At 44.5% G+C, this 26,779-nt stretch overlaps 1 protein-coding gene across 1 annotated transcript in view; it reads left to right on the forward strand.

Annotated features, from left to right (window-relative positions):
* Nucleotides 1-26,779, forward strand: part of STRA6 (signaling receptor and transporter of retinol STRA6) — a 47,485-nt gene that overhangs the window by 10,721 nt on the left and 9,985 nt on the right. Inside the window, exons 2-13 of the mRNA XM_055002666.1 lie at nt 348-462; nt 5,102-5,180; nt 6,807-6,892; nt 8,935-9,074; nt 10,998-11,164; nt 12,301-12,423; nt 18,379-18,446; nt 19,762-19,838; nt 20,837-20,898; nt 20,984-21,161; nt 24,914-24,989; nt 26,599-26,732. Of these exons, the coding sequence (XP_054858641.1) occupies nt 359-462; nt 5,102-5,180; nt 6,807-6,892; nt 8,935-9,074; nt 10,998-11,164; nt 12,301-12,423; nt 18,379-18,446; nt 19,762-19,838; nt 20,837-20,898; nt 20,984-21,161; nt 24,914-24,989; nt 26,599-26,732 (1,294 nt within the window). The 5' untranslated portion in view covers nt 348-358. The remainder of the gene's footprint in view (nt 1-347; nt 463-5,101; nt 5,181-6,806; nt 6,893-8,934; nt 9,075-10,997; nt 11,165-12,300; nt 12,424-18,378; nt 18,447-19,761; nt 19,839-20,836; nt 20,899-20,983; nt 21,162-24,913; nt 24,990-26,598; nt 26,733-26,779) is intronic.

A 26,779-nucleotide genomic window follows, 5' to 3' on the forward strand; every position in this document is an offset into this window, starting at 1 on the left:
TCCATTCACAGGCAAGAGTTCCACCACTAGTCCCTCTCCCCCCCCTTCTCCTTTGTTCTCCTCAGCTGTTGAATCAGTGCAAAGTCACTTTAAACAGAGTTCTCCAGAACAGGAGGGGAGAAAGACAGCTAAAGGAGAGAGGAGATCTCTACAGAGCCACCCGGGTTCTGCAGCAAAGAGTAGCAGTTTTGAAATCTCTGCCTCCTAAGCGAATAGACAACAGGACAGATGCTTCTAAGACTCTCTGTGGTTAAACCTGTATCTAAATTATAGCAGGCAGTTAGAGTTTGCTTTTTTATGTGCCTGTTTGTTTAAATAAACCTCTCTCTGCTTTTCCTTCTGGAAAGAAGAAAAAGGGATGGCGTCAGAGGAACTGAGGAGTGACCCTAACTTAGGCGTCAACAGCAGCTATTTTTACGATGACAACTGGTACATATCAGAGCCAATGGGAAACCTGGATGAGTGAGTATTGTGTTTCTTTCTCGTTCGACATGTTCAGCGGGAAACTTTGTTTAGCCTATTTGTTGGCTGCTTCTCCATGCCTTGTGCTGGAAACAACTTTAAAGTAAAATCTATAAAAATGCTTAATAATATGTTCAAAATATAGAACGATAACAAAAGGAGTGTTTGGAGAATCTCTTCTCTTGAGCAGCCAAATTGGCTCCAACCTAAAACTTTCCTGAAATTTCCTGGGAAATACCTGAGTTTAGGTTGGAGAATATTCAATGCCAAAATTCACTAATCCTAAGTACAGGCCAACTATCTGACCGGTAGCAGTGCTTTGACATCCTACGTTTTAAACTATGTTTCTAACCTTCCTTTCTCCCCAGTGGGAAGCCAAAGCAGCATGTATCATTCTCCTCTCCTCCATTTTATCCTCTCAACGACCCTGTGAGGTAGGCTAGGCTGAGACTGTAACTGGCCCAAGGTCACCCAGCAAGCTTCCATGACAGAGCGGGAATTGAACCTTGGTCGCCCAGATGATTTAATAAATAAAAATACTTCAAATGGTTTGAATAGACACAAAGATGATTTTTGATTCTTAAAGATGTGAATAGACTAGATCCAAAGGTACAAATTTTGGACTTCGTTTTAAAGGTTGAGGGCTAAGCTACACATGACGAAAGACACTTGCCTGGCAAGTGGATTGAGTGGAGGGCAAGTGAACAGGGAGAAATACACTTGCCATTCAAGTGTCATTCGTCATGTGTAGCTTGGCCCTGAGGGCTGAGTTAGGTTTAATCATCCATATACTATGGCTTCCAAAAACGGGTCTCGTATATATCCTCTGTGGGTTGATGAGTGTGCTCCAGTGTGTGCATAAGGCACGTGTGTGCATGCGACCTGACCAACTTCCATTTTGAGTGTTCGGAATCTTTCATTGTTTAAACATTTAGATAATAGAGTTATTAAGGAAAGTCAACACCTTCCTCCTGGGTTGGTCCTAGTGAGAATGAAGGAGACCAGCTGGGTGACGCATGACTTTTTAGTGAGCTGGTAAAAGAAAATACAAGCTCTGGCCTGGAGAAAATCCACTTTGCAGACAAAGCAAAGTAGGACCACATAAAACCCACACGCCTGCCCATGTTTATATTGGCAGTTTCTGTTTAGCATTGCCTTACCTATGTATTATCTTTGCAATACAATGCCTGGAACGTTGGAAGACAGCAGAGAGCTCCACCTGCCCTGTGCCGCCTCGCACTAGGAAATAAGATTGTGTTTCAAAGGAGTCACTGTTTATATTACACCCTTTCGGTTAACCTGAAAGGATTAAACCTTTATATGAAGTTGGAGCAGTGGTCTCTCAGAAGCCAACTTAAATTTCAAGCACAAGCAAAATTTTCAACCTAGCCTGGAATAACTAGAGCACAGTTGCACATGGGGAGATTCGTAGGGGGGAAATGATGTTTCTTAGTAATAAATGGGAGGGGCGGGCAAAGATCGGAGACGTAAAATGGAAAAGAATACTCTCTGCTTCCTATTTTCTATCATTTTCCTCCCCTTAGAAGAGTTCCAGTGCTTGCAGATGGAGGGAAAGGGGTTGATTGGGCCGCAGAGAAAGAAGCTTAGAATAAACTTTTAATTGAACCATCTCCTAACTTTAAAAAATAACAATAAAAAGCAGTTTGATCAGGGGAGCAGAGGGAGTGGGGAGGAGAGAAGCCTTCTTTGCCTGTTTTATATGGGAAATGTCCACATGAATGTCAACACAGAACGCTTTTTTAACGTTGCAAACAGTGACATCCTATGCAGTTATTCCAGTCTAAGCCGAGGGTTTTGCTTGAGTATGCTTGTGTATTAAGTGAATCTAAACTAAACCATAGCAGAACTGCAATAGCTTTGGCTAACGAGCTTGAAAATCTGAAATGAGATTCCAAAAACTGATTCATCTCAGCCTTGGCAAAGCAGCATGGGCAGAGCTTGGTGCAAAATGATATTTTTATATTCAGATCCCAGGAAGGCTTTGACGGAACCTTGATTCTCTAGTTGTAACTTTATGCCCTTCTGGGACCGGACAAAGGCCGAGGTGCTGAACATGAGTAACAAAGGGTCTGACTGTGCTCTCTCTGAGTACATGAAACAAGTATCCTGCTGCAAATCTCTCCAGAAAGCTTGTTCTTACTGAAGCTTACCAGGGAGAGAGGTATTTGATTCACGCCCCCTCCCTGGAAAAAAAAACTTTCAACATTTTTTTTTACAGGCAGCCTCGTGTGGCCAAGCAGTGAGGACAGATTCATATATGCCTTTTACATACCATGGACTGGCAAGACCCCAGCCTCCTCTGCGAGTCTCTCTACACAAGACCTCTTACACGAGGAGGCTCAAGTGTAGGGAGATGCAATGTTAGCCGGGAAGCGTAGTTTAAAAAGACAGAGCCAGTGGAGATTGCTCCTCAGAGGGTTTCTTAATTTCATCTTTGCCTCCCCGAAGGTGCTGTCAATTTCACCTCCCCTTCAGCCAGCTCTGTCTTTTTAAACTATATGCTGCTCAGCTAACATTGCGTCTCCCTACACTTGAGCAAACTCATGTAAGAGGTCTCATGTACAGAGACTCTGAGATCCAGTGAGTTGTGGAAGCTAGAGTGTCAGATCAGGTCTTGGGAGACCTGCGTTCAAATTCCCGCTCAGCTACGGTGCTCACCAAGTGTACGTGGTCTATAGTTGCTTGACTGTGCTTGTTTTTCATCTGCTCAGCCCTTCCCTTCCTAAAGCACAGGGACCTCGGTAGGTGGAACAGTACCCGTAACTGTGGTTTGGTAACAGAGAGACCATTGTAACAAACCGCAGATACTCCAACCGTGGTTTCTGATTTGGGGTTGCCGTCTGATTCGATGGCACATTTTCATAGCCAATGTGTGGGGCGCAATGTCTGAACCAAGTCACCGTATCTCACCTACACCTTAACAGGCTCCACAGATTTCCCCCTTCATCCATTTTCCCATGAACTTCTTTCCCGCTGTAATACAAATGACCCACCAGCCACCACTGTTTTTTTTTTTTATCTTGATTACGCTCTTAACAGAGTTTCCAGTAAGTGATTCCCAAATCCGGGGAAACTCATTTGAGATGAACTTTACAAACTGCTGCTAGGTAACCAAATCTGGTTCTATCCACCCTGTGATGACAGTTTGTTGCAGAGGAGTTGCCCGTCAGTTCTCCTTGCTCTCTATGTTAAACAACCAGTGCAGGTTATACCTTGAAGAGGAAACTGTTATCACGGGAGTTATTTTGTCTTCCTAAATGAGCAATGGTTGCAGCTGGTGTACGATAGGAAGGGGGAGTTGGCTGTTGGGGTTGTAACATCAAGAGACAGTAACTGTGCAAAAGATGCCTTGCTATGTAAATGCCCTATGTAAGCGTATTTAGAGAGTTAACTTTATTGTTTTAGTGCACTGGAATTTGCCATTGGAACGGTATTGCTCTCAGAAATTCTGTATTAAAATTCCTTTGATAAAGCTCCTTTTGCTTTAGGGTGATTTTGCTGTGAGCTTGTTGGCCCAAACCCAGGGATTTTCAACTACGCTAGTAGTAATGGAGGGGCTTGCTTCGGGGCACCAGGCTGGGGGCAGAGGAACAAATGCCCCAACTGAGGCATTGCCTTTGCAAGAACTTATTCCTTGATCTTTATTTGTATTATTTTATTTTATTTTATTTTATTTTATTTATGCATCACCTTCCCCCACCCCCCAAAATGGCTTACAACATTCTCCTCTCCATTTTTTCCACACAACATCCCTATGGGCCAAGCTACAAGTGACGAATGGCACTTGAACGGCAAGTGAACAGACGCACGTGTATTCCTCCCTGTTCACTTGCGCTCCATTGCGCTCCACTCGATCACTACAGCGCAAGTGGAGCACAAGTGAACAGGGCGGAATACACGTGTCTGTTCACTTGCCATTCAAGTGCCATTCGTCACTTGTAGCTTGGCCCTGAGAGTGTGTGACAGGCCCAAGGTCAACCAGTGAGCTTCCGTGGCAGAGTGGAGATTCGAACCTGGAGCTTCCCAGATCCAAGACCAACACTTTAACCCCTCCGCCACAATGGCTTTCAAACTTCTCTTGGCTTAATCGAATCCTCTCCCTCCTACTTGTGTCTGCTGGGCCCACCTTAATACATTCCATATCTGCTAGTGTGTTTCCCCTCTTCCAGTGAATTAACACAGTTCTCCTTATCCCCGAATCCTTCCCTAACCATGTTATGCATATTTAGGGCCTTTAATCTTGGCTTGCAAAGCCAGCCCTTCTAACTCCCCCATGGCTAAGCTGGGTACTCCCTTGTTGGATTCTCCTTCATTTTAATATATATTGCTTCCTATTAGCATAATATATGTAAACACTGCCCTGAAACACCTATTCTCCAAAAAGAGCCAGAAAATGGCTTTGCATGCATGACACAGATTTTGCCCAGTTGGCCCATACGTCGGAGAGATAGGGTAAGTATGTGGTCCCCCGAGGCTTGAGCAATTCTCAATGCACAATTTTTTCCCTCTTAGCCGGGCACTGCAGATTTGATCACATTTCGCAGTGCTCAATCATCCTTTATCCTCCTTTTTAAAAAGTGAACGTATTTTAAATGATTTATATTTCTCTGTTTTGCAGCATGAATCCTGATGCTATCTCAGACTGCCACCCTACTGTCCCTTATTATCTCTACCATGCCTGCATGGCTCCAATATCTGTAAGTCCATCGGGAAGTGCCTCGTTCTACGGGGGTTGCCCATGTAGTGAAGAATGTAAGGTTTCGTTGGAGGAGGAATTGCGAGCCAATTGGCAGTGCAGGGGGCTCAGTTCATATTATGGGTGATGCTTAGTTATCTTAATTTGTATCTGACCAGGGCTTTTTTTCTGGGAAAAGAGGTGATGGAACTCAGTGGGTTGCCCTCGGAGAAAATGGTCACATGGCTGGTGGCCCCACCCACTGATCTCCAGACAATTTTCAAGAGGTTCCAGAACTCCATTCCACCGCGTTCCAGCTGAAAAAAAAGCCCTGTATCTGACTCTCCTTGTCCTGGCAGACTGGAATGAAACTGTTGAGAGCACTCCAAAGTATTGTTGCCAACACGTTCCTTGATTGTGCAAAATGGACTTTTCTCTAAAGTTTTTTTTTCTAGAGCTGAACAACTGATTTTGGACAAAAGAGGCAGGCTGATGGCTTTTGGGGGCTAGAAGTTACTGGATTTTATTCAGGGGCGGACTTAGTGATTCTGGGGCCTTAGGCAAATGTCCAAGATGGGAATCCAGAAATGCCAGAGCCAATCAAGGAGTGGCTGTCACCCCATGTAGGGCCTGGAGATCTCCTGGAATTGCATCTGATCTCCAGAATACAGACACACACACACACACCAGGAGCAAATGGCTGCTTTGGAGGGTGGATTCTATGGCATTATTGTTGGATATGGTTTACTGCTCTGACTGTCCTTTGATATGTAGATTGCTATTCTTAGAATTTCCTCCTTCTGACTTCCTCTCTCTCACTTCTTCTCTTCCTGGCATTGTTCCAGGCAACACCTGTCTCCTTCTCCTCCTTCCATCTTGGCAGCATGGATGCAGGCCTTGCCCTGGCATCCATGCCCATCCTTAGACTAGATAGGTAGTTAGGATCTGTCTCTCCTCCTTTCCTATCAGAGTATGGAGTTCCTGTAATAAAGAACTCTATTTTCTTTTCTAAATATAAAGAAAGTGTATGCTTTTGTTATTTTCATTCCTGCGCACACACCAGCCAGCAGAAGCAGCTCATAACCACCTATAATCACACTTCCTATGCCAAACGATCCAGATAAGGCAGCAGCTTCTTCTTCTTTCTTCTTCTTTCTTCTGGTACAGGGCTGAAATACGCTGTTAAGGATCTTGGGATCCCTTTGGAAAACCAGGGCTTGCTGCTTTACATCTGAACTGTGCCTTTTCATCCCTGCCAAACCATTATGGAAACCTAGTTCTGTTTGTTTCTCGGTATTCTCGACAGTTGTTGAAACAGTGAAAGAGAAAAACCACACAAACTTTTACAGCACTTCAAATTTTGTGACTGAGTGTTAAACACTGAAAAACTGGAGGGTTCTGAACAGCTGTACCAGAAGGAATAACTGTCCCCCTAGCCAAGAATCTGTGCTGTGAAAATGCTGGAGTGTCTCTCCCTCTCTCGTCTCCTGTGTCTGTATTTTATTTTTGCTGCCGCGATGGACTTTGGTATAGAACCTATCCCCCCTTCCTTTAGCTAATGGTCTGTTTTCCTCTTCAAGGTTGGACAGAACTGTGCAAATACAGCTACAAGTGTCTGATCTTTGTTTTGTTTTGTTTTCCCTTGCAGCTTGCCGTATTGCTTGGTCTATCTCTGCTGATTAAACGAAAGCATCGCTATAAAAACTGTTTGGGGGGAGCTCCTGGCCTTTTGAGGTATCCTTTGGAGTTAGCAGCTTGAGTTCAACTTAGGGGCAGCAGATCTGTCGGGCATTTGGTGGTTGAAATTATTGCCTTTTTATTTGCCCATGTTTCCAGTCCCGAAGGTGTGAGTGGGCAAACACTCCCCAAAAGCTGGTGTGAACAGTTTTTCTTGGCTTGAGATGGGAAGGAGGCAGCTTGCCCTGCATTGCCCCCCCCAACTCACAACTGGCCGAAGAAGAATAAAGTATTTAACATAAACAGATGGACCAGATGCACTCATCTGCATAATATGTACAGACTGCAGAACGCACCTTAGCGTAGAATTCTGGGTTTTGATGTTGTTGACAGAGGGCCAAGCTACACATGACGAATGACACTTGAACAGCAAGTGTATTTCTCCCTGTTCACTTGCCCTCCACTCAATCCACTTGCCGTTCAAGTGTCATTCGTCATGTGTAGCTTGGCCCTAAGAGTCTCTCTACACGAAGAACGTGTCGTGAGATGCAATGTTAGCTGGGAAGGGTAGTTTAAAAAGACAGAGCCAACGGCAGGTCAAAGGCTTTACTATACACTGGAGCTGTGTGAAGGGCCTGTGAAATGCCAGAAGGGAAACTTCACCCCATTATAACCTCTCCACGTCCAAGCCTGGCTCTGGAAGGCCCATTTCCATTCCTCGCTGCCCTCTGGTTGCGATTCCCATACAGTTTTAGACTGGAGAGGTGAAATTGATAGAGTCTTCGAGGAGGTAAAAATGAAATTAAGAAACCCTCTGAGGAGTGATCTCTGCCGGCTCTATCTTTTTAAACTAGGCTTCCTGGCTAACATTGTGTCACCCTACACTTGATGAACATGTGCCAAGGTGTTTCATGTAGGGAGAGTCTAAGAGTGATTGCAGAAGCGTCCCCTTCTAGAAATAGGCACTATCAGTAGGTCACCCTGATAGGATCCATAACATTTGAACATGTAGTTGTTCCTGGGTGAAGTTTGCACACATTTTAAGACACTTGGCAATTATTCAAGGTGATAATCTTCTCCTGCACCTGCCATTCTAGGACTTTCCCTTTTAATTTTCAGTTTACATTTTTTAAAAGCAGGTTTGCGTAACTTGTCATCATCAATCACAGCTCCCAACCCAACTATTGAGGTCTGAGCTGTCCAGAGGATTTATGAAACTTGGAGCAGATGTGATGTTGGGATGGCTCCTGCTACCCCCTGCAGGGACCCCATATGTATACAAATTTGGGGGACCACATGCAAGAATTCGTGTCCGCATGATCTTTATCTCTGTTGCTGCCCAGAAGATTTTACCCTGTTATGATTGGGTTTAGACAGCTATATTCCATACCTAGCTAATAAACAGGCACCGCCACTCCATCTTCCCATTCTATAGAGGCTCAACCAAAGAAGCTTAAATAAGCTTAAGTGCTCATTTAATGCTCAAATGAGCTTAAATACTCATTTAATGCTTAAATGAGCATCTGTTCTGCTTTATCCATACCTATGTGTAATATTTCATCTCAGCGATTGGTCCTGTTGAAATTCAGTGTCCTCTAGCACTCAGATACAGCTTCCTTGTGTTTTAGAACAAAATACTAAGAACACTATTGAACAAGGTGTCTGGGCCATCACAGGGACCAACAGCATGCACAGGCTGAGGAGGAGCCCTTTGTTTTACGGGGACCTGGAGAAAATACCCTCCCCCAACACCTCTGTTTTTTTCCTGCCAGATGCTTGTCCAGTCCCCTGTTTTTTGCCCTCTCAGACAAGTAGCATTACATGCTTCCTTGCTTCAGTGAGCAATGAGGAACATATGAAGCAGCTTCCAACTGAGTCAGAGCAGTCCTCCATATAGCTTGGTATTGTCTTCTCTGACTGGCAGCTGCAACCCAGAAAACACCGGAGATCCTAACCTGGGACCTCTAGCATGCAAAGTCCTGCACTCTACCACTAAGACAGGGCATTGCATGTACTAATAATACTTGCAGAAATCTCTCTAGGAATGCGCCTGGTTCTTTTCTAACCCCAGTCTTCTTGCCAATTTTTGCTTCTTGCAGCCCCGTGCATTTCTTGGAAGAGGAGGGAAACAAGGGGCTGACAGTAGCTGTGTTCGGCATCCTCTTCTCCTCCTTATGTGTGCTGGTTCTAGATGCCAACCCCCTGCCTTTCATCTCCAGCTCTTCTCCGCACAGTCGAGGTAACACCAACAGATGGCCTTGCGAATGTTTCTACGTTCCTGGAGAATCTTGCATGTCCCAGAATACTTACTTCTGACTTTTTACAATATTACAGAGGGCTCCACTTTGTTTTTAAAATGGGCACACTTTTCTCCGATGTAAAAAGGATCTCTTAGTGCAGAATGTCCACTCTACCTGGGTGTAGGTGTGGTGAGAAAAACACCAACCCTCCTAATATGCATAAGTGCTTGGGGGGGACGACCTCTGTGTACCCTCATTGATTTCTGTATTGACCATTATTATCAGCACTTGGGGGACAATCAAAGGACCTAACGCAACGCTGAAATATGAATGAATGAGCGAAAGCCATGCAGGTGTTGAACCGGATTCATTTATTCACAGTGCAATCTTAAGAAGAGTTACTCCAGTCTAAGCCCATTGACAGTGATAAGAATTTATATTAACTCCAAGTCTCTGTTGAGAACAAAAAGAAGAACTGTGCAATTTATTGTTAAAGATTCTCTGGTGTGACTGTATTATTTGGATTCTTGGGTGTGAACATAACGTAACTGGGTTTTGTGATTGCATAAGTTAACTTGCTGTCGTTTGCACTGTGCACTTTAGACTTCAAGATTGTGACCATAGTGTGGTATTATTGATATTTAAACGATTGTAATAACTGGGCACGGTGCACTTTAAAGGTATGATTGTATCCACGGCTTCTTTTCATTGTTTAAAATCAGAATGTGCAGAGTAAAAGATGTTTTCACACTGGATGGAGTGTGATGTGGCATGGAAGGCAAGGCACACATTCACGAACGAAGAAAACTAGTGTAAAATACCTTAAAGGCAGCTTCATATTTTACACGGAAGCATGCAGCAACCCATTTTACATGGATGGCAGCAATTGTGGACAGTATTCACAAATGTGCACACATATTTAGTACAATCCGCTCGGGGCCGTAGCCCAGTCAAGGTACCAGAAATGTACCAAAGGGATTTTACAGTGAAATCCTAAAGAGAGTTACTCCTGTCTGAGCCCATTGAAATCAGTGATCTTAGACTGGAGAAATTCTGCTTAGGATTTCATTGTTAGGGGCCTGTTCCCTCCAAGTTGGAATTTGGTATATAGAAATGCAGATTATGGTAGAAATATGAAGTCACATTTCGAGGAACAGGCACAGGTCGCGTCTCTAGCCCCTGTCTCTTTGTAATAAGTGTCGGTGAGGTCTCTTGTTTTAAATATAGAAAATGCAAATATACAAAGCCAATTTACAACTGTTAATGGTGGTGGTGGAAAGTGCCGTCACGTCATGGCGGACTTACATTGACCACCACCACCACCCCTGCTGGGGTTTTCAAGGCAAGAGACTAACAGAGGCGGTTTTCCATTGCCTGCCCCTGCATAGGAACCCTGGTCTGCTTTGGAGGTCTCCCATCCAATTGCTAACCAAGACCAACCCTGCTTAGCTTCTGAGATCTGACTTGCTTGGACTTGTTTGCCAGCTCCAGGTTGGGAAATTCCTGGAGCTTTTGGGTGTGGAGCCTGGAGAGGCTGGGGTTTGGGGTGGGGCCTGTCTTCAATGAGGTATAATGCCATAGAATCCACCCTCCAAAGCAGCCATTTTCTCCAAGGGAACTGATCTCTGTTGGCTGGAGATAAATTGTAATTCCAGGAGATCTCCATCCACCACCTGGAGCTTGGCAACCTTGCCTAGACTATCGAGGTCAAGACATAACTATTAATACACAATTACAATTGTTAATATACAATTAGTGTCTATCAATAGGAAAGGCTGATCCACCGTTCTTAGGAGACTATTGCGGCAATCCCACCACTGCGCTGTGCATGGCCTGGATTTCTGAATTGCTTCTGTTTATTCTTTGCCTATATTGAGACCTTTTTTTCCCCCTTTGCCCCCCTTGCTTTCCCTTCCCTCTAGAGTACTGGAAGATCATGGCTTTGCTCTATTACCCTGCCTTCTACTACCCCTTAATTGCATGTGCTACAGTCCGACACAGAATTGGGTACTTCTTTGGCTGCTTGTTGTCGTGGTGCCATTGTGTGGTCCATATCTGGCAGAAGGTGGAATGCCCCGAGTCACCCAAGGTAAAAAAAAATGCGTTGCCAAAGTCCATCTGAGCAGAGATCTGGAAACTCCCTTGCTATATCTGGCACAACCAGGGGTCATTTCGTAGAAAAAGATCTGGAGAAACTCATTAGCATAACTCATTAGCATATGCCACACCTCTTGCCATCACCGGAAGTGTGTCATTAGTATAACTGATTTGCATATGCCACACCCCCTGACATCACCTATCCTGGCTGTTTTGGACCCAATCCTGGCCATTCAGGGTCGAAATTGGGTCCAAAATGGCAAAAAGGGGCTGAAAAGGGCCAAAAAAGGGGCCCAAAATGGTCAGGATCAGGCTGCTGATGAGCGGGAGAGTGATCCACCACCCATCAGAGGCCCAATCCGGGGCGTTTCGGCCCCAATACAGGCCAAAATGGGCCCAAAATGGCCGAGAGTCAGGTGGGCGGGGCCACCTGACATGTGAGCTCTTTGGGGAACTGCTAGATCTGCGTTCCTGTGCGTTCCCCCTCAAAATGAGCCCTGGGGACAACTGTACAATCTTGTGTTCAAGGGAAATCCATTCTTCCTGTTTGTAGCCAAAGAGGCTGTACACTGCACCGATTGGCTGGTCCAAGTGTCCATCCCAAAGCCACATCCCTTCCCCTCCTTTAAAGTCCTTTTTCAAGTTTTTTTTTAAAAAACTGTTAGTTGAAACAAAATTAAAGCACCAAATAAAAATTTGCGCAGAGATAAACATGCAAGAAACATTTAAGTTAGACCGGCTGCATGAAGTGATCGGCAAAGAGGAAATCGGTACTGGATTCGGGATCGGAATCAACAGATGTGGGACCATTGTTGCTTCTTTTTGATTTTGTACATTTGTCGTGGGTTGGGGCTCACTTCATTTTTATTGCTGTCCGTGATGATTCTCCTCTTTCGCTCCATTTTTTTGCGCCATACGTGCCCAGCATGAAGCAAGTCTGGTTTGCATGCACAAATCCTCTCCTGCTCAGCACAAAACTGGTTACTGATGATTTTCAGATGTGGTATCTGCTTGTGGAGCAATTCATGACCCTACATTGTAGCATTTAGTGGCTTTGAGCTTGAAATTGGGCTGCAACATCTGTGTATATCGTCTGTTCTTACCAAAATACCCCACTTTTTCCCTCAGATTTATAGGTACTATTCCCTGCTCTCTTCTCTCCCTATAATTTTATGCCTGATGGTTCTGAGTCTCTGGTATCCTGTACAGCTTGTCGAGAGCTTCCGACAGAAGAGGAAGACGGTTGGAGAGGTATTGCATTAATGACATAGTTGTGCCAAATCAAGATGTCTTGTGTATTATTCATTTTCCAGGAGAAAATCTTTAGATTCATGGTTTTTCCAATGTACACAAAAAGTACCTTGTTAAGAATGTGGTGCAAAATGATTCCTTTAGAACCAGGACTTTGGGTTTGGCACATTTGGAGCAATTTACAGAGTGCATTGAGCTTCCAGATCAGAAGAGGTGGCACCCCACCTGGGACCCTCACCTGTACATAGATTACAACTCCTGATCTAAAAGCTCAATGCAGTCTGTAAATTATTCCAAATATGCCGTGGAGTATGGATTTGAACCTAGGACTCTGGATTTTTACAAAAACCTTAAAATTCTTTAACAGTTGCTGCTTGCGAGGAAAAATAACAAAACACTCAATTTCTCCCTCAAGTTCTTGCTCAGTCTTAAAACTCAGTGTCATGGTATGTCTTGTCTAATGTGTGTCTGATCTAACTGTATGTCTGATCTAACTTTTACCTTGATTGTGCTGGAGAGACGCAAAATAATGCATGATATTGTAAATATCAGATATATTTTTGAATGTGCACCAAATTGGTGAAAATGTGAAAAAGAGATCCTGGCCCAATTTGGCAGCACTTGAAATGCCAAGCTGACGTACGTGTGCATGTGTTTAAAATGTCAGTAAAATGTCTTAATTTTCTGCATGGATCTCCTCTCTGACAAGCTGCTTCACAGTGCAAACCCATTGACTTCAGGGGCCTTAGATGAGAATAGCCTCTCTTGCAATTGCCCTGCAAGCGTAACTTCTCTTTGTATGGGTTCTATGTGGCTTAGGAAGCAAACTTTCACACAAATTTAAGTTAAGAAAGATTTTTAAAAAAAATTAGCAATTAATAAAATGCAAATATTTTTAAACTAAACTTTAAATCAACAGTGTCTTTGAAAAGGTAAAGCAGTTCAACATTCCACAAAGTGGTGAGTCCTTTTTCACTAATTCGAAGCAACTGTAGACCAGGCTTCTTTCCTCTTGTTGGGGAATTACAGCCCTTAATAAAGGTGATAAGAACATATAAATTATTATTAAGCTCCCCAGCAACCAGCCTCCTCCTCAGCAGCCTGCCTCTAGCTACTGACTCCACCCTACTGGGCTAAACCAATTACTTCATAGGGGTTACACAAGCATTTCCAGAGAGGAGATTTTTAATTATTTTTAAAGCATTGTTCTTGCATTTAGTTGACAGTCAGCCAACTTGAAGCTAAAATGAATAAACTGGGGCTCTCACATTTTGGTCACTTCATGAAAAGACAAGACTCACTGGAAAAAACAATAATTCTGGAAAAAGTTGAAGGCAGTAGGAAAAGAGGAAGACACAAAATGAAATGGCTTAATAAAGGAAGCCACGGCGTTCTGTTTGCGAGACCTGAGCAAGGCTGTCAATGATAGGATGTTTTGGAAGTCTTTCATATGGTTAGTTAGTTAGGTGGGTAGCTGTGTTGGTCTGCAGTAGAGATGGGCACGAATCAAATTATGACCCCAAAAAATGCACGAACCAGGCTGGTTCATGGTTCGCGAACCAGTGGTTCGTGGAAGCTTGTTTCCACAAACTTCCACGAACTGGTCAACTGGTTCATTTGGGTTGTAAAGAGGCAATTTAAATGGCCATTTCTCCAGGGAAATGGCCATATAAACTTTTCCTGTGGCTTGCAAGTGACAGGTCCCTTTAAACTATCATCTGGCAGGCGGCGGCGGCGGCGGGGGGGGGGGTCCTTTCAAGAGTCAAAGCTTTCAAGAGTCAGAGCTCACTTTTTCATTCATATGGTTACCATAAGTCAGAAGCAACTTGATAGTGCATAACACACAGTGATGAAGAACTAGAGTAGAAAACGTGGAGTATTAAGTTAGAATCTTGCATCTGTCATGGATTCAAGTCTTCCTCCATCTACACTGGGGCTAAAAGTGACCCAGTTTACTGGGTTGTTCTAAGGATCGCAAAGCAATAATGAATATGCCATGTTTTGAATATTCAGTAAAATTATAAAGCATTTAAAGTATTACCGCAGCTGTGCATCGTTTTGTTCTCAAGGATATCCAGCAGACCTCGAGATGATGTGAAATGAATTATCAGCATGCCTTTATTTTAGGGGACTAGACTTGAAAAGCATTTCAAAATCTTTCTAATGTTATTTTTATTAATGATGATGATGTTATCCATTGATATGATGCTTTATCCAGCCTTCACAGTTCTTTGCATATATACAATAATCTTTGCAACAATCTTGTGAGGCAGGCTGGTAACATTGCAGATGGGGCAGGTTGTGCAGCTTAAAGATAGCAGCGTTTTTGCTGAAATCAAGCCATGTCCGTGTACATATGGAATGCACAGCACATTGCGTGCTATTGTCTGGAAGCCAGTGCAGGCTAGATTTTTCACCCCATGGCTTCTCTGTCCTATGGGGAAAGAACTTTAGACTCTTTTTTTTAAAATTAAATCTGCTTTTTTGGCAGCAAGCTAGAAAAAAAAACCCCACGTATACTCTTTGCATCCTATAAACTTCTTAGCCCAAGAAGATTTGGGCATTAATGTTTCACATTCAGAGCTGAACTGATGTTTCAATGCATGGAGAGGTTTTATTGGCAACAGAGTCATAATCCCTGCGGTTGGCACCACCGTCTTCTTTTTAAAAAGAAACCTCTTTTAACAAACGATGGGAAATGCAAATTCCTGGGTCTTTAAATGCAGAAATCTGCAAAACTGTATTTTTTTTAGGGTTTAGCCAAATCCCCTTGTTTTGTACAAGTCTAGAATGTGGAATTAGGTGAGGGTGTTTCTCCCCCTCTCTTCATTGTGAACAGAATGTTCTTTCTGGACCACTTCAGATGTTCGCACAGATCTCCCGGCTGGGTTCTGTGACCCTCCATTAGGAGCCCGTGATAGCGCTCTTCTCGCACACCAGATGCGGTTAGGCTTGTGCAGCCATGTAATTAGCACTTCTACAACTGTTATCATGACTGGCGGGGCAGATGGAAATTATACGAGACATTTTAAATAAGCAGCATGAATCAGACACTGTAAAGCACATGGAGAATGTGCGAGAAATGGTTGGAAGGTGTAGCGCTACCTAATTGGATCACTTTGTCTGGTATAAGCAACAGCCCTGTCTTTGCAGATTGCGGAAAATAGTTAAGAATGGCACAAGGAGGGACTGTATCCATTTTTGAGGAGCTCTCCAAAATATCTCTCTGTCTCTCTCTGTCTCTCTCTCTCTCTCTCTCCCTAAAGCATTTATTAGCCACCTTTCTTCCAAAGGTGCTGAAGGCAGCTTACAGAGTAAAATATAAACACAAATATATCTAAAAGCGCAGCTAAAATCCAGCCCACATTTTAAAAGGGGCCGAAGGTTCCATTCCACCATCTGTGTACTGTATTCCATCGTGTTCTTTGCCAATTCCAGATTTTCATCGGTTAAAAAGAGCCCGGAAGTAGTGTTTTGTTGTAAAGATATATGAAATGTAACAGTTATCTTAAAATGCATTCTTAACTGGTCATAACAGATACCACCAGCTGCAGCATGTAAATGGAAAGCTGTCTGTGATTCATTGCGATCATGTGTATGTATTCCCGCACATGTCCACTTCCTAGCTGGATTTTTTTCTAGTGTCCTTAGGGACAGAGCTGACCCCTGAATCGTAACAGTTATAGCAACTTGTCCTAAAAAAAATTAATGAAACATGTTCAGCAGTCAAATAAAGATGCAACAGAGACAGTGGTTTACTAGAGTTATAGATATACAGTGATTTACTAGTTATAGGTAATGGGAAACAGGAAGATCCCAAACAAATAGCATTCTTTTGTTCTCAGTAATGCTGCAACACATTTCCATGTGAGCAGACAGTTGCCTGTTGAAAAGACGGGACTCCCTTTTCTGTAACTATTTGGCTACTGATCAAAATGAGTTAAAATTATATGATTTAAGAGCAAAACTTGCTGATACATCTCTGCAGCACTAGAATTGTCTAAGCCAGACAGCCAAGTCTTCCAACAGAACTCTTAATTTTTTAAAGAGCCGTTCCCTTGAGTTATGTTTCCTGAGGGCCATATATTCCAGCTATCTCTATTCCCCCACAGTATGCCCTCCGGTTCCATTCTTTATGGTTGTTCTGACACTGATTTCCCAAGTGCAGGCGGCTATTAATTTTGATCTTGGATGTTGTGTTACCCCCAGAACTCTAAAATGGACCACAGGGTCTTAAATGGTCTTGTCCCATTAGCGCCCTGCATTTCATCTCTGCTAAGGGCTAATGACCCAGCTGCTTTTAGAATTGCTAAATTGCTGAGCAATTAAATCCGTTTGCATATGGCAAAACTGCAGCGTAATAGCTTTCTCCAAGATCCATGAGGGCAGGTGACTTTTTCCCCTCCCTGAAGATGTGTCAGAATTTATAGTTGGTCCCTATTTCAGGAAAGCTCCCAAATTGCTTAAAAGATAACTCTGCCATGGCCTCTGACAAATAGGCCCTAGATCTCTAGCCCAGGTGAGCCCGATGTCTTCATGTCTTAGAAGCTAAGCAGGGTCGGCCTTGGTTAGTAATTGGATGGGAGACCCTCAGCAAAGACCAGGGCTGCAGAGGCAGGCAATGGCAAACCACCTCTGTTAGTCTCTTGCCATGAAAACCCCACCAGAGGTCGCCATAAGTCAGCTATGACTTGAAGGCAGTCTCCCCCACCACTCTAGGAATATAGCACATACTTCAAGCCTGAAGAAGACCATGTAAAAGATGGTCTTTAGCTCTTTTGGGGGGGCTACGAAATGCACAGGGAGTAAGAGAATGAGATTGCAGTTGCAAGCTCAGCCTGAATTGATACACATTTGCATTCAAGGCTTGAAAAAAAACAGGATTAGTAGTAGCTGGGGAAGAGCCCTGTACCCATATAATCTATACGCCTTTTTCAGTAGCAAGTTGGGACATATCACTCGACACCCACAATCTTACTTTCCCTGCCCATTAACCCCCAAATGTTGTCTGAGAATAGTCCTCTTCAATTGTCCGTACTACTTATCAGCAGGGGTCATTTTGTAGAAAAAGAGCTGGAGGGACTCATTAGCATGTCATTAGCACAACTCATTAGCATATGCCACGCCCCGTGACAGCACCAGAAATGTGTCATTAGCATAACTGATTTGCATATGCCACACCTCCTGACAGCACCTATCCCGGCTGTTTTGGACCCAATCCTGGCCATTCAGGGCCAAAATTGGGCCCAAAATGTCAAAAAAGGGGCTGAAAATGGCTGAAAAGGGGCCCAAAACAGTCAGGATCGGGCTGCTGCTGAGCAGGAGAGTGATCCAGCACCTGTCAGAGGCCCTATCCAGGCCGTTTCAGCCCCAATCCAGGCCAAAACAGGCCCAAAATGGCCAAGAGTCAGGTGGGCGGGGCCACCTGACATGTGACCTCTTTGGGGAACTGCCGGAACTGCGTTCCTGTGTGTTCCCCCTCGAAACGAGCCCCGCTTATCAGTCACATTTTTTATCTTGCCCTTCCCCTAAACTCAGAACATGGTTCTCCCTTCCTCTATCATCAATCTTGTTGAGACTGGTTAGGTTGACTGTGATTGGCACCAGATGGGCTCCCCGGCTGAATAGGAATTTGAATTCAGATCTTCCAAGACCTAGTCCAGTGTTCTAACCACACTGTTTCTTGTGTCAGCCCAGGGACAGAGATGCAATCAGTCTTGGTTCTGATAAGTAATATATATGAAAAGAACATTTGCATGACACGTGCACTTCTAAACACACCTTCATGGAATCCACACATTTATGGTATCCACATTTTTAACTGTACAGTTTCATTTTCTTGATATGTGAAATGTCCATGAAACAAACATAGACTCTAATCTTAAGAGGAGACATCTTAAAATGTAGCACCTGGTTGATTAAAAAGTATGAATTTCTGGTGGTCTGTTTTTTAAGGTACCTGGAAATGGATATTACAAAGAATATCTGAAGAATATTCTGGCTAAAAGACCACCGAAGAGAAGGTAAGGCGAACGTCCCTTTTTTGTTTTCATTTAAATCTGAGGCATGTTGGCAAAATTTTGTGCAGGCCCTAGGGCTAAATTCGCATTCAGTGAACACTTGACGAAAGCCATGTTGGGAAATGTACAGGAGCTTGGGAGACTCCTGTCCTTCCCTCCTCTCATCAGGAGGCTGAAATGAGACCTTGGCCATTTCCACACACATTGAATAATGCACTTTCAATGCACTTTTGTAATCCTTTAGAAGTGGATTTTTTGTTCCGCACATGGAAAATCAGTTTCAAATCTTCACTAAAGAGTATTGAAAGTGGATTATCCAATGTGTGTGGAAGCAGCCCTTGACAACATCAGTGTTTCTCCTGCTTCATGCTAGAATGGCAAAGCAGGGCAGGAGTCCAGGGGAAGTATGCTCAAAAGCACACTGGTTCAGTTAACATGACTCGTGGTTTATCCTGGTTGCTCTCCTCTGCACCCATTCCAATTTGTCCACATGCTTTTTGAAGTGAGGACTCCAGAACAGAATCTGTCCGTTTGCATGGTCACACCATTCTCCGCACATCTAGACTTCATTGCCTCTAGCATCTGCCACAGCTGTCATCTCCAATGGTTAACAGATTATTAAACTGGAAAGGGTCCGTTTGAGATTTTTGAGGTGAGACTTACTACTTGGTGTCTTCTCATGACACTAGCTAACCTTGCAATCCTATCATAGAATCCTAGAGTTGGAAGGGGCCTTAGAGACCGTCTAGTCCAACCCCCTGCCCAATGCAGGAAAACCCTAAAGCATCCCTGACAAGAATTCGTCCAGCCACTCCTTGAAGACTGCCAGTGAGGGGGAACCCACCACCTCTCTAGGCAGCAGATTCCACTGCTGGATTATTCTTAACATGAAGAAGTTTTTCCTAATGTCCAGCCAGTACCTTCTGTCCTGTAGTTTAAACCCATTATTGCAAATCCTGTCTTCTGCTGTCCACAGGAATTGCTCCTTTCCCTCCCCTAAATGATAGCCTTTTAAATATTTAAAGAGAGCAATCACGTCTTCCAAACTGAACATTCCCAGGTCCGACAGTCTTTCATAGGGCTTGGTCTCCAGATTATCCTGGTTGCTCTCCTCTGCACCCGTTCCAATTTGTCCATATCCTTTTTGAAGTGAGGACTCCAGAACTGCACGCAATACTCACTTCTTGAATAGCTCCCACTGGACCAGCAAGGACATAGGATAGGATGTTGCAGATATATTCTTTTCTGCATTCGCCCAGGGATGTACCCTTAGAATCCCTACCTGCCTACCTAATCCAAACTTTTCTTCCTTTAACAGTACCAGCAAAGCCAAGCCAAGTGTGTTTTCAAGAATCCAGTCATATATGAGGTCTTACATATACACACCACAGGAAGGTATTTATGAAAAGATCGTTCTGTGCGCTCTGGAAATATTTGTGTGTGTGTGTGGTGCCCTCAAGTTATAGCTGACTTATGGCGACCCCTGGTGGGGTTTTCATGGCAAGAGACTAGGAAAGGTGGTTTGCCGTTGCCTGCCTCTGCAGCCCTGGTCTTCATTGGAGGTCTCCCATCCAATTACTAACCAAGGCCAACCCTGCTTAGCTTCTGAGATCTGACGAGATCAGGCTCACCTGGGCCATCCAGGTCAGGACCTTGAAGTATTCACCAGTTCCTAATTTCTTTAGAGACATCTGTACCACCCATGTTATGACCTCTAGTCTTCATTTTGTGTGTAATTATAATGCAGAGAGTCACAAAGTGGGAACATATCAAGTCTTTTCTTTTGGGGGGGGGTGATCTTTGTCATTTCCCAAAACTGTCTAAAAGCCAAAGTAGACATTCCAGGGCCCATGCCAAACTTGGTGACCACGTCTTGTTTTTAAAGAACGGCATCTTCCATAGGTGACCCCAGCCAATCATGCAGGCGATGTAATGAGGTCACATCATGCTTGTACATGGTGGAGATGCCACAAAGCCAAATTAGAGCGAGGGTTTAATGCTTCCTGCCCTCGCTCTGAAAGAACAAGCATTTCCCATGCTTTGGGATTTTTTTTCACATTTGCTGAAATGGAAGTAAGGATCCGTTTTGTAGCTTCCCATTTCAGATCAGCCCTATTTCCAAGGCCGCTGGACCACTATAGGTGGCTAGTGGCTGCATTTGATGTAATGGGTCATATTTGTGGGGGCTTACGTTGCTACAATTGCTAGTAAATTGGGCCCAGTGCTGGTCAATTTCTTGTTGGTTTGCAAAACACAGGTGTCTTGCATGAAGACAATGGGTGTGCATGAAATGGAAGGATCAATGTAGCTGAGTGGAGTGGAAGGCCCCCGAGTGGAGGGCCCCACACCTCTGTCTGCTTACTGATTATGCGACTCTGGTTTTGGGATTGTAGGTTTCCAGATCCCTCTGAAACTGGCCGTCTCGCTAGCCATGGCTGTGATTGCTGTCTACCAGGTAACCTACATCAACGCTTCGGAGAAACTCATCCAACTCTGCTTTGCTAGCTGCCAACCTCACCTGCAGTCTCTTGATTCCACAGGTAGCCCTCCTGCTTCTCGTCACATTCGTCCCCTGCATCCAGATAGTGAGGGCTGGCATGACAAAGGAAGTGACCGTCTTGTTGGTCCAGTTTGGCCTCGTTCCCAGTGAAAACACAGCGGGTCTTCCTGGAGACAAGGAACTGGCAACAGCAAAGCACTATGTCTGGTCCCTGGAAGGTGAGTTTTCTTGGCTGGGGTCTTTTGCTATGCTGGGTTAGGTGTGCTCGACGAGCTAAATCAAGACCAATTCTACTCTTGCTGGATACAAGAAATAGGTAGAAACTATCTAGTCTTGGCCTACTTGAGACTTGGGAAAAGTAAATCTCCACTAATGATCAAGAAATGCATAAAAGACCTAGATTACTCCATTGTACGAGCTCAGAAAGTATACTCCACCCAGTTCTTTGGCATCCTTCCACCTCCAACCATTCCAACCTACACTAAACACCTAACAGTTCTTCATTACTATAGAGTATTTATGCTCAAATGCCAGAATGCTGCCCCCTCCACAGTCCTATAATTTGCTTTATTCGGATAGACTCTGCCAATGCCTTTTGAAAAAGGTTGACTCCCTGTCCCGTATGATATTGGAATGCCCTCATTATAAATTTTATCGCAAATTATGGATGTCCCCTGTTTTAACTAAATTATCTTCCACTGTATCAAAAGATAATATAGTTCCCTATCTGCTGGTGGATAGACCCAAGAACTACGTTGACTGTGGCCAAGTATCCCTGCACCATATTTTCCTTAAAGAAATAAAGACTCCTTATCCACTGCTCAAGAGATCACGGGAGAAAGGAAAGGAAAGGAAAGGAAAGGGAAGGGAAGGGAAGGGAAGGGAAGGGAAGGGAAGGGAAGGGAAGGGAAGGGAAGGGAAGGGAAGGGAAGGGAAGGAAAGGAAAGGAAAGGAAAGGAAAGGAAAGGGAAGGAAAGGGAAGGGAAGGGAAGGGAAGGGAAGGGAAGGGAAGGGAAGGGAAGGGAAGGGAAGGGAAGGGAAGGGAAGGGAAGGGAAGGGAAGGGAAGGGAAGGAAAGGAAAGGAAAGGAAAGGAAAGGAAAGGAAAGGGAAGGGAAGGGAAGGGAAGGGAAGGGAAGGGAAGGGAAGGGAAGGGAAGGGAAGGGAAGGGAAGGGAAGGGAAGGGAAGGGAAGGGAAGGGAAGGGAAGGGAAGGGAAGGAAGCCATGCCAGGTTCTGTGTTTGTTAAACCAACAGGAAATGCTGAAGTATTTATATCATCTGACAGTACCAAAGCTTAGAAGAGTTTTTACACTGGCAAGAATGAATGCCCTTCTCTTGGCAGTTTTAGAGGGTAGCTACAAGAAAGAACCCTATGCCAACAGAACATGGAGATGCCAAGATGATAAAATTGAAACCATTGAACATAGGATCATAGAGGGTCCCATATTTAATGAGCAGAGGGGCTAGCTTAAGCTTTCCTTTACTTAAAAATATGGAGCCCAGGTGACGTGGTTACTATGATTCAGTTACTCTTTCCGTGGCAAAACATATAGGGGCAATAATTAAACATCAGAGACATAATATCAAGTAAGGTTCTTCCAATTTTCGTTTCTGTTTAAGGCAATAGCTGTAGAAGCAGTACTAGACAGAAAGAGAAAGAAACAGGGAATGGGTGCGATAGTGTCTAGGTGGGATTTAAATACACTACAGGCAATTCCAGATGCCTATTTCTGGTTGGGACCTCAAACTGAAAATATGAATCACATGAAGAGCAACATGTGTGCTTAAAGTGCTATCAAGTCACAGCTGATGGTAACCCAAGAGGGCTTTCAAGGCAAGAAATGAACAGAGGCTGTTTGCCATTGCCTACCTCTGCACAGTGACCTTGGACTTCTGTGAAGGTCTCCCATCCAAGTACTAACCAGGGTGGACTCTGCTGAGCTCCCAGCAGTGGCTAGGCTGAGCCATCCAGGTCAGGGCAGAAGAGCACTGTATGTTGTGTTATGTGCCATCAAGTCTCTTCTGACTCATGGTGACCCTATGAACCAATGCAAGATTGCTACCATAGATATTTTTGAGCTCAATGGGAGAATGCATGCTTTGACCACAGAAGTTCCTGAATGTGAAATGAAGGAAGGAAAGGTGTAAATTCTGGACTTGTGTTGCTGACAGGACAGCGGGGCAGCATTGGCATTGGCAAGTGAGAAAAATGTAGCACCCTCGGCATTTGGATTTTGTGGCACCTGATGGCCTCTGGGAATTACAGGACATTAGATGTGTTTGGGTTTGGGGGGTGGAGGGGGGAACTTTAGTGGATAAGTAAAACATTTATTCTGTTTGCAAAGCTGGGCTTTTAGCCAGAAACTAAAAGTGGTGGTAGAAGCCAAGAATCAAAGGACTGGGAAATGATCGGCGGCCAACACTTCCACCTTGCAGATGCTCACATTCGCAAAGATGACTGAGATCGGGTGGGGTCAAGCAGATGGCCGCGAGGAAGAGAAATCGCAAAGCCAGGAGGGGGAGGGGGAATTCAAAGCCGAGGACAGACAGGCGGCCGGGTCGCTGGTCCTCTCACCTCGAGCTAATATACAGCCTCTGTCCTTGTGGCATTCTGTATGTGGAATAGTAGGAATGCATCTTTACCAACAGAGGCGCACCCCTCCCTTGTCTAAAAATATTTTCATGGCAACGCTACCTGTGAGGCTATCATTATCGTCGTGTCGATCCAGTCTTATTTCTGCCGTGACGTTTTGAAAATCCCCTGAAGTTTTGCTTTCTTTTTGTTTTAACGTGGGCGTAAAATAAAATTGCAGAGGGTGGAATGGGCCCCTAAAGGAACGAGGAATAAGAGCATAAGAGCAGCCCTGCTGGATCAGTTCATTCAGTCCAGCATCCTCTTCCTGATGCAGAGGAGTTAGCCGTGTTAGTCTGTAGCTGCAAAACAGTAAAGAGTCCAGTAGCGTCTTTAAGACTAACCAACTTTATTGTAGCATAAGCTTTCGAGAACCACAGCTCTCTTTGTACCTTCCATGCATCTGACGAAGAGAGCTGTGGTTCTCGAAAGCTTATGCTACAATAAAGTTGGTTAGTCTTAAAGGCGCTACTGGACTCTATTCCTGATGGTGTTCATTCAGGGAAGCCCACAAGCCGGGTCCATGGAGCAACTGCCCTCCATAGCAACTGACAGTCACAGATGTCCTGTCTCTGAACCTGGAATCTCCATTCCGCTTTTTTGGCTAATAGCCAATGATAGACCTATACCCCATAGAACATGTCCAGACACCTTCTATCTCCATCTAAGCCAGAGGCCGTCTCTGCATCTCATAGCAGAGGGTTCCACAAGTCAACTGCCCACTGTATAAAATCATCATGAGTGGTCAGGGGAAGTGTTAAAGGGACTCAGTACTTCACATCCAAAACATGTCTTCAAGTTGTTGCTGCTCCTGGGCATGAATTCTGAAGGCTGCCTGATATTTCCCATGCCTGTTTTTGATTCCTATACACGCTCGCCTCTCTAGCAGCATTGCAAGGACCTGAGCACCAGTTGCAATAACACCTCCTCTAAACAAACGCCAGTTTCTCAGGGCATGGGGCTAAGCTAATTATAATTTGTCACTTCTGTGCTTCTTGCCTCTGCAAGCATCTGAGCACCGGGCAGATAGGAATAGAAGGTTGTTCATCAGCCAGTGAGGTGCTAAGCCACGTCCTTGTGCCACGTCCAAAACTGCAGGTTGCAAGCTCAGGGGGGCTGTTTATTTGGGGTCCTTGGCTGGGCTGGCCTTGAAGAATTCATGATAATCCCCAATGGAATACGGCATCCAGAGTTATACCAGAAATGGACATACGTGATCAATATAGCAAAAACGCACACAACGTGTTTCGAGCACAAATGCTCATCTCTGCTCCGAGCAGCGATCTCTTGCCTCTGTTTGGCTGCTTCTTTAATAACTCCGTCCACTCCCCTTTGCAGTGTGCTTCGTCTCCTCCCTTGTCATCTCCTGCCTGTTGACTTTCAGCATGCTGATGAGGTCCCTGGTGAGGCACAGGTGAGAATTTAATTTGCTTCCGGCTTCCGCTGTTCCCAGACATCACTGGAGGCTGCTTAATGGATTGCTTTAGAAAGTGTGGGGAAAGGATTACCGATTTATCCCAGAACAAAGCAACCCAAAGTCACCAGCAAAACAATCACAGAGTTCCAGCAAAGTCGTCATCATGCATTTACCTCCTAAGCTTAGAGTTCAAATACAGTATAAGGGAATTTCCAGGGGAGGGGCAAGTTAGGCTAGCCACGTCTTCCGCTAGAGCAGGAGAATTCTTACCCTGCTTACTTGTCACTGCGCAGCTGAGCAGCAGAAGAGAGGGAAATGGGGAAATAGAGTGTCACTCTGCCACCATGATGTCACTTGCGGCGCAACCGGAAGTGACATCATCACATGGGTGTGACACTCTAGGATTCCCCTGAAACTCTGGCTGAATCCACACTACCTTCCCCTTCGCGTTTCTTCCGCTTTTCTTCTGTCGTTCTCCAGCGCGCATTTCCCCTTTTGGTGTTCTCACACCCTTTCTGATAGCGGATGTTGCGCGCCGAATTCTGTTCACATCCCCGTTAGAAACGCGCTTCTCGGGGCGTGTCCTTCCATCGCATACGCGATGACATCACCACGCATTTTTTAAAAAATTGTTGTATATTTCTGATATATCGATATTTTGTAGGTATGTGGGGTCGATTGCCCCTATTTTTCACTTTGGGTCATGTCCGTCGTTTGCAAGATTGATGACACCAAGACGCATTTCTCCAAAAAATTTATATATTTATGGTTGCTTTGATTTATCGTCATAACGGAAATCTGAAAAAATATATATAAAAAAGAAAAGAGCAGTGGTAGAGTGAAAGGTGGAGCAGGCGTCTTGGGAAGGATTTTTTCCCGAGCTGGAATTTCTTTTTCATTTTCGGGATACTGTCGACTCGTGGCTGCGGAACAGCGATATAAGTTAAGTTAAATTTTAAAAAAACCCCATAAAACAAGTGATTTACTTATAGGGTAAAAGGCACAGCAACAGAGGAGGGGGAAAAAGGACAATGGGAGTGGTTTGGATTGGGCAGAAACAAGGAGAAACGGATTCTTTTGTTCACATCCGCGATGCTTGCTGCGCAAGAGACGCGCAAGAAACCCATGAAATATGCGTTAGAAAAAAACCGCGGGAAATCCGGATGTGCGGTTAGAGTATGTGAACTGAAACGGGACCCGCGGATTTTATGCGGGGAAAAACCGGAGGAAATTAGAAGTGTGGATTCAGCCTCTGTGGCATGACCCTGCCTCACTAAACATGCCACTGGTTGCCCACACCTGGCTGGCAATGCTTGGGGGAGTTTAAACCTTTGTTGTTCTAATTTCTAGCCTGCTCTTTGCTTGTTCTTTTAAATTGTATTGATATAAACAATGTATAGCCTGCCTTTCCTTGCTGAGGCTCCATTTAGACATTACATAGGACCACGGTTTAACTAAACTGACTGTGATTTAGGGTGAATGGTCTGTATTCAGACACTCTGCTAACCCTGGTTAGTTAAGATCTATCAAGCCAGGATCTGAAGCTGGTTTATTCACCACAATTTGTGTGTGTGCATGTTGATTTGTTTCTCCCACACTTTTTCAGAAGTAATCTCCAGCGTCTGTACCGAGGGGCAGTTCTTAATGTTTTCCATCGACCCCGCAAGCTCCAGCCTTCCCAACAGGCCCTTGTGTGCTGGATGTGTTTTACTAGCTTCCAGGCAGCGTTCACTTGCTTGGGTGAGAAGATGTTATGTTATATAGTGACTAGCCTGAAGTCACCGAAA

The sequence above is a fragment of the Eublepharis macularius genome, chromosome 18, assembly GCF_028583425.1.
Source record: "Eublepharis macularius isolate TG4126 chromosome 18, MPM_Emac_v1.0, whole genome shotgun sequence".
Lineage (NCBI taxonomy): Eukaryota > Metazoa > Chordata > Lepidosauria > Squamata > Eublepharidae > Eublepharis > Eublepharis macularius.